We start from the raw sequence: 12,837 nt of genomic DNA, 5'->3' as shown, positions 1-12,837 counted from the left end.
GCTTCTGGGGCCCTAGTCATAAATTCTTTGCCTGGGCTGATGTCCAGAAGAGTTTTTCTTATGTTTTCTTCTAGAATTTTTATGGTTTCACATCTTACATTTATGTCTTTTCATGTGCTTACTTACCATCCATGTATCTTCTCTGGTGAAACTTCCAAACCTTTTGCCCATTTTGTATTGTGTTATTTGTTTTCTTATTGTTGAGTTTTGAGAATTTTTTGTATATTCTGAATATATGATGTTTATTATATATGTGCTTTATAAATATTTTCTTCCAGAATATGGCTTGTCCTTTCATTTGTTTATGGCATCTTTCAAAAAGTAGAATTCTTAATTTTGAATGTCTCAATTTATCCTTACTTTTTTTTTGGATTATAGTTTTGGTATTGTATCTAAATATCTTTAATCCTAGACCGCAAAAATTTTCTCCTGTATTTCCTTCTGGATGTTTTGTAGCTTTAGGTTTTACGTTCAAGTCTGTGACCCCTTTTGATTTATTTATAGACAGTGTTTAATACAATTACTTTTTAAAATCATATTGGAAAAAAGAGAAGTTATAAGCCAAAAATACCTATGGATTTTTAAATATTTACCTACATAGTTTTGTATTTCCCTATGGAGTTTCCTTTCCTGGTATTCCCTATTTCTTTATTTGGATTCAAGTTACTGTCTAGGTAGTTTTATTTCAGCCTGAACGGGGGCCCTTTGGCATTTTTTTTTTTTGTAGGACAGGTCTGTTGTTCATAGTGGATTCTCTGTTTATGTTTATCTGTTAATCTCTTCATTTCTCCTTGCTTTTTGAAAGATAGTTTTGCCAGGTATAGAATTCCTGATCCATAGTCTTTCTTTCAGCACTTTGAATATGTCATCCCACTGCCTTCTGGCCTCTGTGGGTTCTGAGAGCCAATTATTAATTTTATTGAAGATCCTTTGTATGTAATAAGGCATTTATCTCTTGCTGCTTTCAAGACTGTCTTTGTCTCCTACAAATTTGACTATAATGTGTCTGGATGTATTAATGTATCTTTTTAATTTATCCTGCTTGTAATCCTTTGAGCTTCTGAGATGCTGCTATGGTTTAAATATGGTTTGTCCCCACCAAAACTCACGTCGACCCTTGGTCTCCAATGTTGCAGTGTTGGGAGGTGGTGCCTTTAAGAGGTGTTTATTGACATGATAGATTAATGTCTTTCTCAGGAGATTGGGTTAATTCTCACAAGAATTGCTAGTTCCTGTGAGCGTGGGTTGTTATGAAGCAAGGTAGCCTCTCTTGTTTTGCCCTTTTGCTGAAGCCAGCTCACCTTTCACTTTTCTGCCATGTTTTGATGCAACATGAGGTCCTCACCAGAAGCTGTCAGGTGTAGCCACCAATTTCCCAGCCTGCAGAACTGTGAGCTAAATAAACCTCTTTTCTTTATAGATTATCCAGTCTCAGGTAATTAATGTTATGTTGTAGCAACATAAAATGGACTAAGACAGATGTGTTGATTAATGTTTTTCATCAAATTTGGGAAATATTTGACCATTATTTCTTCAAATATTTTTCCTGGCCCTTTTTTTCCCCCTCTTTCTTTTGGGATTCCCTTCATGCATATGTTGCTGTGCTCGATGAAGCCCCACAGGTCTTTGAGGCTCTGTTTAGCATTCTCTTTCATTTTCTTTTCAGATTGGATAATCTTCCAGTAATCAGTTGGCTTATTTTCAAATTTACCAGTTCTTTCTTTTGCCAGCTAAAATCTGCTGTTGAGTCCCTATGGTGCTTTTCCATTTTATTTATTGGACTTTTCTACTCCAGAATTTCCACCTGGTTCTCTTTGATGATTTCTTATCTTTTTATTGATATTCTTTACTTGGTGTAACATTGTTATCATACCTTCCTTTAATTATTGATACATAATTTTCTTTAGTTCTTTGAATATATTTTTAATAGCTGATTTAAAGTTTTTATCTAGTAAATCTAACATCTGGACCCCTCTGGGACAGTTTCTATTGGCACCTTTTTTTTCCTGTGTAGGGACCATATGTTACTGGTTTTTTTTGCAAGTTTCATAATATTTGTTGAAAAGTGACATTTTAGGTAATATAAGATTGCAGTTTTAGAAATCATATGTTCCTCTACACACACACACACACACACACACACACACACAGCTTGTTGTTTTTAGTGATTTTTTTTTTTTTTTTTACTATTGTTGTTGCTGTTGTTGCTTCTATTCATTTGTTTAATGAGTTTGCTGGGCTATTCCTTTAAAGGATGTATTTCCTGTACTGTGTGGCCACTGAAGTCAGTGCTTGGTTAATTTAGTGGTCATCTAATGACTGGCCAGCGATTTTTTTACATTTCTTGACCCAGTAAGTTCTCCACTTTTTGCTGAGGGGCCCTATGTGTGTTGGGGCACACCTTCAATACTTAGGTTGTTTACAGCTCTGTCTTAGCCTTCATGTCCTGCTTGTGTTTGACCTCGGAATTATCCAGAAATGGGAGACTGGTGTCTTCTCTGCTCTTTCCTGGGCATGTGCACAGTCCTCCATACACGGGCACCCTTCTAGATTCCCCAGGAATATGTGGAGAAAGCTTTTCAAATCTACCCAGGGGTTAGGGCTCTTGTTTGCTCCAACTGGTATCACAGCCTCAGGCAGCTGTAATGTTAAACAGTTGACACTGACACCCTGGGGATAGGGCTTTTTCTGTGGAGGTCTTAGGTCAATAATGATAGTACTCTATGAATATGACTTTTAGGAACTGCCAGTGCTGTGGGAATGGGACTTTTTGAGGAGCTCCAGACCCAGTCATTCTTGCAAGCCTGCTGGTTTTCACAGATAATGTGTTTGCAAAGCTGCTGGTTTTCGTGGCTATTGTGGAGATAGGAAGAGGAGGATGGAAGTAGTTTAAGTTACAAAGTCACAAACCCTGCTGTTCTACTGTGATTCGGCAGGTTTTTGTTTATTTTTAAATAAATTTTCTTTTGATTATTATAAGCCTTTGTTTTTGAAAATTGTTGCCAGTCTTTTTGTTGCTTTTAGGACTGATTTATGGAGACCCTCACTCCACCATATTGGAAATCCTGCCTCCAAAGTTTTTTTTTTTTTTTTTTGCATGAGGATATTCAATTTGTTGAAAAGACTGTTTTTTCTGCACTGAATTTTTTTGTACCTTGTCAAAATAAATTGACTTATTTCTGGGATATCTCTTCTGTCTCAGTGACATATTTATCTTTATACCAATATTATACTGTCTTAATTGATGTAGCTTTATAATGAGTCTTGAAATAAGGCAGTGTAACTCCTCCAACTTTATTCTTTTTAAAATAAAAATTGTTTTGGCTAATTCTATATAAATTTTAGAATCAGCTTGTCCATTGGCACAAAAAATTTGGATCAGATTTTGATTGGGATTGAATTAAATATAAGTAAATTTGGAGAGAACTGATATCGTAACAATATCAAGTCTTCTGATCCATGAGCAAAGTATGTATTTCTTCATTTATTTAGATCTTATTTAATTTTTTTAACATTTTATAATTTTTATGGTACAGGTCTCCTGGGCATTTTTTATCAAATTTATCCTTAATTTTTAATATATTTTGATGCTACTCTAAATGTTATTTTAAAAAATTCAGTTGTAAAATATCCTTTTCCAGTATATGCAAACACATTCAATTTTGTACATTCATATTATATCCTACAATTTAATAATATTTATAGGTCTTTTTTAGATTTCAAAACATTTTTTACATAAATGATCATCCTGTCTGCAAATAAAATCATGTTACTTCTTTTTTCCAATTTGGATGTCATTTATTTCTTTTTCTTGCCTTCATATACTGGATAGTTCCACCAGTACAATATTGAATAGAAGCAGTGATACTGGGCATCCTTGCCTTGTGCCCAATCTCACCATATATGATAATTGTATGTTTTTCATAGCTGTCTCTTATTAGGTTCAGGTTGTTCCCTTCTATTCCTAGTTTGCTGAGAATTTTTTCTCACCTTTTTAGATGAGAAGCATATATCTTTAGATGCTTTTTCTAAGTCTATTGAGAGTATTATATAGTTTTTTTTTTAATCTCTTAGTGTAGAATTACATTCATGTTTTTCAAGATGTGAATTCAACTTTGAGTTCCTGGGATATAACCTACTTCATAATGCATTATCCTTTTTTATATATTGTAGAATTATATGTACTAAAATATTTGAAATAAATTTTGGATTTATGATCCTGGTGGAGATTGGTTTATGGTTTTCTTTTCTTGCAATGTTTTTGGTTTTGGTATCAGAATAATGTTGACCTGATAGAGTGAGTTGGGAAGTATTACTGCCTCTTCAATTTTTTTGGAAAAGTTTGTGTACAATTGGTGCTATTCTTTGATAAATGCTTGGTAGAATATATCTGTGAAGCCATCTAGGCATGGATTTTTTTTTTTTTTTTTTAAGCTGGATGGTTTTTAACTACAAATTCAGTTTCTTTAACAGATACAGGACAATTCAGCCTATTTCTTCTTGGGAGAGCTTTAGCTGTCTGTGTCTTTCAAAGAATTTGCCTATTTCATTTATGTTGTTGAATTTATTGGCATAAAGTTGTTCATAGTATTCCCTTATTACCCATTAAAAATTTCTTTGATGAAAGATGTGACTTTTTTTTAATCTGATTAGTCCGGCTAGAGACCTACTAATTTTATTGATTTTATGAAAGAACTAGCATTTGGTGTCTTTGATTTTTCTTTATTGTTCCTCTGTTTTCTAATTCATTGATTTCCTCTCTGATCTATATCATTTACTATTTTTCTACTTCTTAATTCTTCTACTGTATTAATCATGTTTTTAAATTTTTTGTATCTTATAATGTTTTGACATTTTGGGGGGTCTTTCCTACCTGTGAGAGACTGCTGCTCTGAGGGCTAGGTAGTCCCTAGGGGTTGTGGGCAGCTTGTCTGCAGGAAGCCTTTCACGTGAGACCGCCTGATCCAGGGCTGTGCCCCACCCACCTTCTTATCCAACTCTCACACACCAAACCAATATTCCTCCTTCCCTAAATCAACCCAGGGCCAGGTACCAAATAACTAGGGACAGCCTCTATGCCCAAGTCTTGCTAAAATGACTCAAACTGGCCAATCCTACACTGTTTATGTCACCCTGCCTTGCCTTTCCCATGGAAACCCCAATAAAGGCTCTGGCCTTTCCCCTTGTTCCTACTTCTGCCTCATAACCCCACTGAGTTACTCCTTCTGTGACTTTTGGTAATGTGGCACACCCCTTCTTTCAGAAATGTCAATAATGAAAATCTTCTTTCAATGATGTTGGCCTCTCTGTGTCATCACTCAGTCCTCTTTATAAATGAAGTCCCAGGCAAAGGACATCTGCTTTCTGCTCACTTTGGATGTATTCTGTCCCTCTTGTCGTTTCTTAAGGTGGAAGCTGAAGTAATCAGTTTGAGATTTTTTTGTTGTTGTTCTCATCTCTCTCTAAATACCACTGTCATTGAACACTACAGGTTTTGATATATTATGTTTTCCTTATCATGCAGGTAAAAATACTTTATACTCTCCCTTTTGATTTCTTCTTTGACTCACAGGTTATTTAGAAGTGTGCTACTTTCAAATATATGGGGACTTCCTAGATACCATTTTGTTATTGAATTCTAATTTAATTCTATTGTCACTAGAGTATATAGTTTGTCTAATTCGAATCCTTTCAAATTCACTGAGTATTGAGTTATAGGGAAGAATATGATATATTTCAGTAAGTTCTTTGATCTTAAAAAACTTCTTAAGAATTTCTTTAAAAAGAATATATGTTCCACTATTGTTGGGTGGAATTTTCTGTAAATATCAATTATATCAAATTGATTGATAGTGTTGTTCAAATTTTCTATATCATTGCTGATTATCTGTTTAATTGTTCTACTTGTTCTTTCAATCCTTGTTAGTGGGGTTTCTCTAGTTTCTTGCAGGGCTGGTTTCTCTAGTTCTTAAAGTTCTATCACTTTTTGCTTCATGTATTTTGAAGCACTGTTAGTAGGTGCATAAATGTTTAGCATTTTCGTGATCCTTTTGAAGAATGACTTCTTTATCAGTATGAAATGATTCTTTTCTCTCTGGTGATATTCTTTACTGTAAAAGTACTCTGATAATAATATAATAGTCACTCCAGCTTTCATTAATATATTATTTTCATTTTTTTTATTAAGGTGAAGTTGACAAAAATTGTCTATATTTACATTGTGATGTTTTGGTATATGTATACATTGTGAAATGATTAAAGTAAGCTAATTAATCAAGCCTTGTTATGATTAGTGTAAGCATGGCACATCTTTTTCTCTCCTTTTATTCTTAACCTATTTGTGTCATTATATATAAAGTGTGTGTGTGAGCGTATCCATTCATGTTGGGCTCCATATAGTTGGATCTTTCTTTAACCAACCTGATCATCTCTGCCTTTCAAGTGGGGTCTCTAGATTATTTGAAATTCATTATGATTAATATATTTGGGTTTAATTCTAGGATCTTGCTATTTTGTTTTCTACTTGTCTCATCAGTTCTGTTATTTTTTCCTCTTTTTTCTGCCTTTTGGATTAATTGAAAATTTTATGATTCATGTTATTTCCTTTATTGACTTATTAGTCATAACTTTTTTATAGTGTGTGTGTCTGTTTTTTAAATGACTGCTCTAGGGCTTATCTATCCATCTTTAAGTTATCTCTCTATACCTTTAAGTATACTATACAATTTAGTATATGATATAAAATACTTAAAATAGTATACAGCCACTTCTCCTTTCTTGAACTTTGCTCTGTTGTTTTCACATATCTTACTTTTTTATATGTTATAAACCTCACAGTATATTATTTTTGCTTTAAACATTCAGTTTTCTTGAAAGAGACTTAAATAATAAGAAAAAATTACTTTATGATTACTCATGTAGTTAACATTTCTGGTGCTATTCATTCCTTTGTGTGTAGATTCATTTTCATCTGATAATATTTTCCTTCTTTCTCAAGGACTTCCTTAAATATTTCTTATACTGCAGGTTTACTGGTGATAACACCTTACAGCTTTTATAAGTCTGAAAACAGTCTTTATTTTTCCTTAATTTTGAAAGATATTTTCACTGGATATGGAGTTCTACGTTGACTTTTTTTTCATTCAGTGCTTTCAGGATATTGTTGTACTCTCTTCTGGCTTGTATTGTTTGTGAAAAGAAGGCTACGTCATTTTTGTCTTTGTTCCTTGTACTAATTGTGTCTTTTTTCTCTGGCTAATTATAAGATTTTCTCTTCATCACTGATTTTAAACTATTTGGCTATTATGTGCTTGGTGTAGTTTTCTTCATGTCTCTTTTGCTTAGGGTTCATTGTGATTTTGGGGCCTATGGACACATAACTTTCATCACATCTTTACAAATTTCAGCTTGTATTTCTTCAAATATTTTTTCTCTTTTCACTGCTTCTCTTCTTCTTCAGTGATTCATATTACATATATTGAAGTTGTCCTAAGCTAACTGGTGCCCTGTCCATTTCGTTCTGTTATTTTTTTCTTTGTTCTTAATTTTGGATAGTTTCTAATGTTATGTCTTCAAGTTCATTAATCTTTTTTTCTTCTATGTCAAATCTGTTGTTAACCCCATCTATCATATTTTTTAACTCAAAATTGTAGTTTTCTTCTCTAAAAGTTTCATTTTTTTAAAAAAAAAATCTCTTTCATATCTCTGCTCAACATGTTTGATCTTTCTCCTCTAGCATCTTGAACAAATAGAATACAGTAGTAATAATGACTTTAATTTTCTTGTTTATTAAGTCTATCATCTGTGTCATTTATGGGTCAGTTTTGGTTATTTTTTTTTCCTCCTCATTATTGGTTGTATATTACTTGCATGCCTTATGACTTTTTATTGGACGTTAGATGTAGATTTTTAACTTGTTGGTTGCTGGGTATTTTGTATTGCTAAAAATGTTCTCGAGCTTTGTTCTACCAATGGCTGTTAATTGGAAGTGGTTTGATCCTTTTGGGTCTTGATTCTAAACCTTATTAGGATCAGAAAGAGGTTTGTTCTAGACCTAATTTTCTCCCAACTACTGAGTCAGAACCCTTCTGGGTACTCTACATGATGCCCCTTGACTAATGAGGTCTTCCCTTCTGGCCCGTTGGGAACAGCAACTATTTCCAGCATCAGGTATTACTCCTAATCCTTCTGGCAATTTTTTACTCTAGCCTTGGGTACTTTTCTTACACTCTCACACTGATCGTACTCAGCTGAAAACTTGAGGGAGACACTCTGTAGATATCCAAACTCTTCCTCTCTTTATGTGGCTTTAACCACTTGGGCCTCTGCCTTGCAAACTCTTGGTCTGTCCAGATTCTTAGCACCATCTCCTCAACTCACTGGGTTTTGCCTGTGTTTCCTCTTTGTAGTGTCATGGCCTGATAGTTGTTTTAGACAATGGTAGGGCTCACCTCCTTTGTTTCCCATCTTTCTGTCCTTTGCTTCCTGATGTTCAATGTCTTGAACAGTGCTGTTTCATATACTTTGTCCATTTTCTAGTTGTTCAGGTGGGAGGGTCAATCCAGTTTCTGTTACTCCATATTATATTGAAATGCATGTCTCTCCTACACTATCCTAACTTTACAGATGAGTAAAGAGGAGGTGAGAGAGCTTAAATAACTTGCCAAGGGCACAGCACACAGGCAGTAAGTGACATAGCTGGACTTGAATATAAATTTTTCAGGCTCCCCCAAGATAAGCCTCTTAATCACAAGGCTGTAAAGTTTTTTTGTGTAATATGAATTGATGTGTTTAATAATTGATGTATTTATTAGTAGATGTTAAACTAAGAAACACTGGCAAATTTTTGAATGGAAATTGCTTCCCTTTTCTCCCTTTTAAAGATAAATGCAAGGAACGTGAAGAACGAATAAATCGAGTTTCATCTGCAAATGAAATTGATGTTCGTGCCTGTCCTCTTAACCCAGATGAAAACAAAGGCACTATAATTTGGTATAAAAATGACAGCAAGACACCTATATCTACAGCACAAGACTCCAGGATTCATCAGTACAACAATAAACTTTGGTTTGTTCCTGCTAAGGTAGAGGATTCAGGACATTACTATTGTGCAGTAAGGTAAGAAAGGAATTAATATGTTATAAACATGTCTTCTAGGTACCTGCAGTAAGTAGTTAAAGACAGAAAATTCTTTTAATAATGCTTAATTTACCTATTTTACTTCATTTTAGAAATTCATCTGACTGCCTCAAAATTAAAATAACTGCAAAATTTGTGGAGAATGAGCCTAACTTGTGTTATAGTGCAGAAGCTTTATTTACACAGAAACTACCCCTTGGCGGAGATGGAGGACTTGTGTGCCCTTATTTGGAATTTTTTAAAGATGAAAATAATGAGTTACCCAAAATACAGTGGTATAAGGTAATTTTATTTTAAATATGGTATTTTACTTTTCCAGCAAATAATAGTTCTCTGGACAATAGACTGAATCTGCAAAGTGCCTTTTTCTTTTGCATATTGTTTTCTCTGTAGTGGTGAAACTTAATAGGGAATCTAAAAAGAATTATAAGACTGCATTCATTTAATTTAAAGCTTAACTAAAATCTTACCTGCTGTTGTTTTAATTTAATTTAATAAAATACAACTGAGAAAAGTAATAGAAATAAAGATGTTTAAAGAGAAGGCTGATTATAAACTCAAGGTATTTAAGAGATAACTATTTATTACAAAATACATTATTTTGTGTTTTGTTAAAGATATTAAGTGGTCCTCAAATAACCTGGTAGTTTCTGTAACTGTCTTAAAAGTGGGTTGATGAGCATTCCATAGAGCACATCATATTCTGGTAACTTTACCTAGTCTGGTGGAACTTAAACGGGGAATCATCTTGGAGAGGTTAAGAGATACAAAGTACATAATATCAGTGAAGAAATGAAGTACAGGATTAATGAGAAACTAGATAGTATTAATATTCTTTCCTCAAACATTTTTTCTTACAAAATAAATCTGCCTTCACTTGCTTTCATAGCACAAGGCTCATAGGCATAAAAATTTAGTATTGTAGAAATATAATTTAACTTTTGACAAAAAAAGAAGTGCAATATTAAAATGTATTGTATGCAAGGAACCTTTCCAGTCACTTTTAAAAAATATAACATTTGCTAATGTGAAAAAATGGAGTTCCTTTTGCTGGTAGGTTGGGGAAAGTTATTAACTGGTTTTCAATGCTTCTTCTCTGTCCGTTTGTCTAGGATTGCAAACCCCTACTTCTTGACAATGTTCACTTCAGTGGAGTCACTGATAAGCTCATCATGATGAATGTGTCTGAAGAGCATCGAGGGAACTATACTTGTCGTGCATCCTATACATACTTGGGAAAGCAATATCCTATTACCCGGGTAATAGAATTTATTACTCTAGGTAAGTCATAGTTATAGCCCTACAACTTTAGATCTGGGAAGGCCCAGAGACCATGATCTAATATTACTTTCATTGTATATGGAAGGAACTAAATCCAAAACAAGATCAATGATTGCACAAAGGTCATGTGGCTTTAGTTTCATTTTTTGGTTACTATATACTATGTACTGTTTTTCATTCCTGCTTCAGACATAGTGCTAATTAAACAGAGACATTATGAGCTATATTTTCCAGCTGATCTAGGAGGGTTGTTCTTTGACTTGTCTCAAGATGGTTCTTCCAGAGAGCTCTGGGGCTCCCTCTGGCTGGCATATGGGAATGTTCTGAGAGCCTGCACTTGGGGAGCCTGAGTGTCTAGCAACAGGGATTGTTGGCATGATTGGCGTGGATGCTAACAGGCTCTGGAATAAGTTATGCTCCTAGAATCTACCTCCTGTTCGTTCCATGTTAGCTGTTACTTAACCTCTTTAAGGCTGTTTCCTCCTTTATAACAAGATGATATAACCTCCCAAGTTTGTTGGAAAGATTAGAGATCAGGTATGCTAAACTTGTGTGCCTGGTGTAAATCAGTGCTTAGTGCAAAACAGGTGTGTAACTAATAAGTATATGATGATTGTTCTTGTTAATTTTCTTGGGGCTTTCAATTCTATATTAACCATGTTTCATAATAAAAACTATTTTACAACAAATGAAACAAAATGCAGTCCTACAAATTACCTGGGAATGGGCAGAATGCTCACCTTTCTGTAAATCTCAAGATTTTGTAAGCTTTAAGTAATATGAGAAGAGTTATTCTAACCAGAACTTTTTTGTAAGTTAAAGGGGTGTCTATTAGTAATTATGCTAGGACAACAAGTATAAATTGGGACTATCCCAAGCAAGCTATATGATCACCCTACTTATAGCTACATTTTTCTAATTCTATAATGATTTATTTTTTCAAAGATTGATTGTATTAAATAAGAATTAATTTCTCGCCTTGGTTCCACAAGCATCAGTGAATCCTAATTTTCAGTGTTCTTAGTACCACAACCATGCTTTTGAGTTTTTAGCAGCCTATCCTTGTCACTGAATAGCTCTAGTTGTCTTTCCTGAGATAGAGCACCCAAACCAGCAAGTAGAACTCTAGGGAGAGCTGGGTACTAGGGAATTTTTAAGATAGGTCAAGTGTATTTTAAGTACTTTCTGTCTTCTTTTCTGATCCCATTTGTAGAGAAACAATATACTCTGCTCAGGGGTGAGGTAATGTTTTGTTTTCTTTCCAAGGCCCACCCTAATGATGCTTAGTGCTTTTTGTTCACGCCTGGATTCAAAAGTATTTATTGAGCATTTACTGTGTGCCAGGAAGTGTTCTAGGTATATACTAAGGAGTATACCTAATATACAAAAGAGATAATATCCTGCCCTCATGGCATTTATTTAGTTTCTTTTTTCTTTTTGGACTGGGGAATAGTGTTCAAGTTTATAGTTTCTCATAGTTTCTTTTTGGCCACCGATCAACCCTCTTATTTATAAGCAGCCAATTTTTTTATAAATAAGAGCCAGATTAATTTCTGGGGCTCCTTGATACTTTTTTTATCTATTTTAATAAATTATGGCATTCTTGGATAACCCTATAGGTTTCACTGTTGGGTCATTACCAAAGTTACTAAAAACAAGCAGGTCTAGCACTGACTAGTTCATCTGATCAATAATGTCCAGTTCAAGAAAATGTCTTTCCCCTATTACTGACCTTCCTAATGTGCTTAAATTTAAGAGAGGCACCTGTCTGGGGACACGGGGTCCTGGTGATGTGTGTTTTTCTGTAGCACCCAACTGTGTGGGTTCAGAAGGGTGCAGCTTTGCAGCGGGTGTTCACCGTTTGCTGCGGCCTCTGCCTCCACTTTCTTCCTTCACTTTTCACCTTCCACCTCCTGCCACATATGTCTTGAGCACTTGAGGGAATATCTGGCCAGATGCCGTTTAGTATATTTTGCTAAGTGTCGTCATCACTTGAGGTTCTGAGTTATAAGAGACTGACCAGCCCTGTGGATGTTTTTCTTGCAGAGGAAAATAGGCCAGTGAGGCCTGTGATTGTGAGTCCAGCTAATGAAACGATGGAAGTAGACTTGGGTAAGTGGGCTCCCATCAGGATACGCTGAAATCATTTTCTTTGAAGTCAAGAATAAATTATACCTTTACCACATATTCACTGAATATATCTGTAATTAATGGGAAAGTGATGCAAATTATATCTTAAAATATTTATTTTTTAATTTCTTGCCTCTGTGGCATAAATCCCGCCATGTCTGATTTTCCTACTTCCACTTTCCTATGGACACTCACTGCCCATGAAAACACCAGCCGAAAGCCGAATTCAGAAGGCGTAGGAAGGAGAAATATAATTTATTTGACTCTATAGCATGGATATGGATATCT

The 12,837-nt window shown here is 34.5% G+C and overlaps 1 protein-coding gene across 3 annotated transcripts in view; it reads left to right on the top strand.

Annotated features, from left to right (window-relative positions):
• Nucleotides 1–12,837, top strand: part of IL1R1 (interleukin 1 receptor type 1) — a 77,101-nt gene that overhangs the window by 52,879 nt on the left and 11,385 nt on the right. For all 3 annotated transcript variants that reach the window (XM_069494124.1, XM_069494122.1, XM_069494123.1), the window contains 4 exons: nt 8,883–9,117; nt 9,231–9,420; nt 10,251–10,419; nt 12,466–12,531. In XM_069494124.1, the coding sequence (XP_069350225.1) occupies nt 8,883–9,117; nt 9,231–9,420; nt 10,251–10,419; nt 12,466–12,531 (660 nt within the window). The remainder of the gene's footprint in view (nt 1–8,882; nt 9,118–9,230; nt 9,421–10,250; nt 10,420–12,465; nt 12,532–12,837) is intronic.

Source organism: Eulemur rufifrons, chromosome 19, assembly GCF_041146395.1.
Source record: "Eulemur rufifrons isolate Redbay chromosome 19, OSU_ERuf_1, whole genome shotgun sequence".
Lineage (NCBI taxonomy): Eukaryota > Metazoa > Chordata > Mammalia > Primates > Lemuridae > Eulemur > Eulemur rufifrons.
This window is presented reverse-complemented; position numbering and strand designations above follow the sequence as displayed.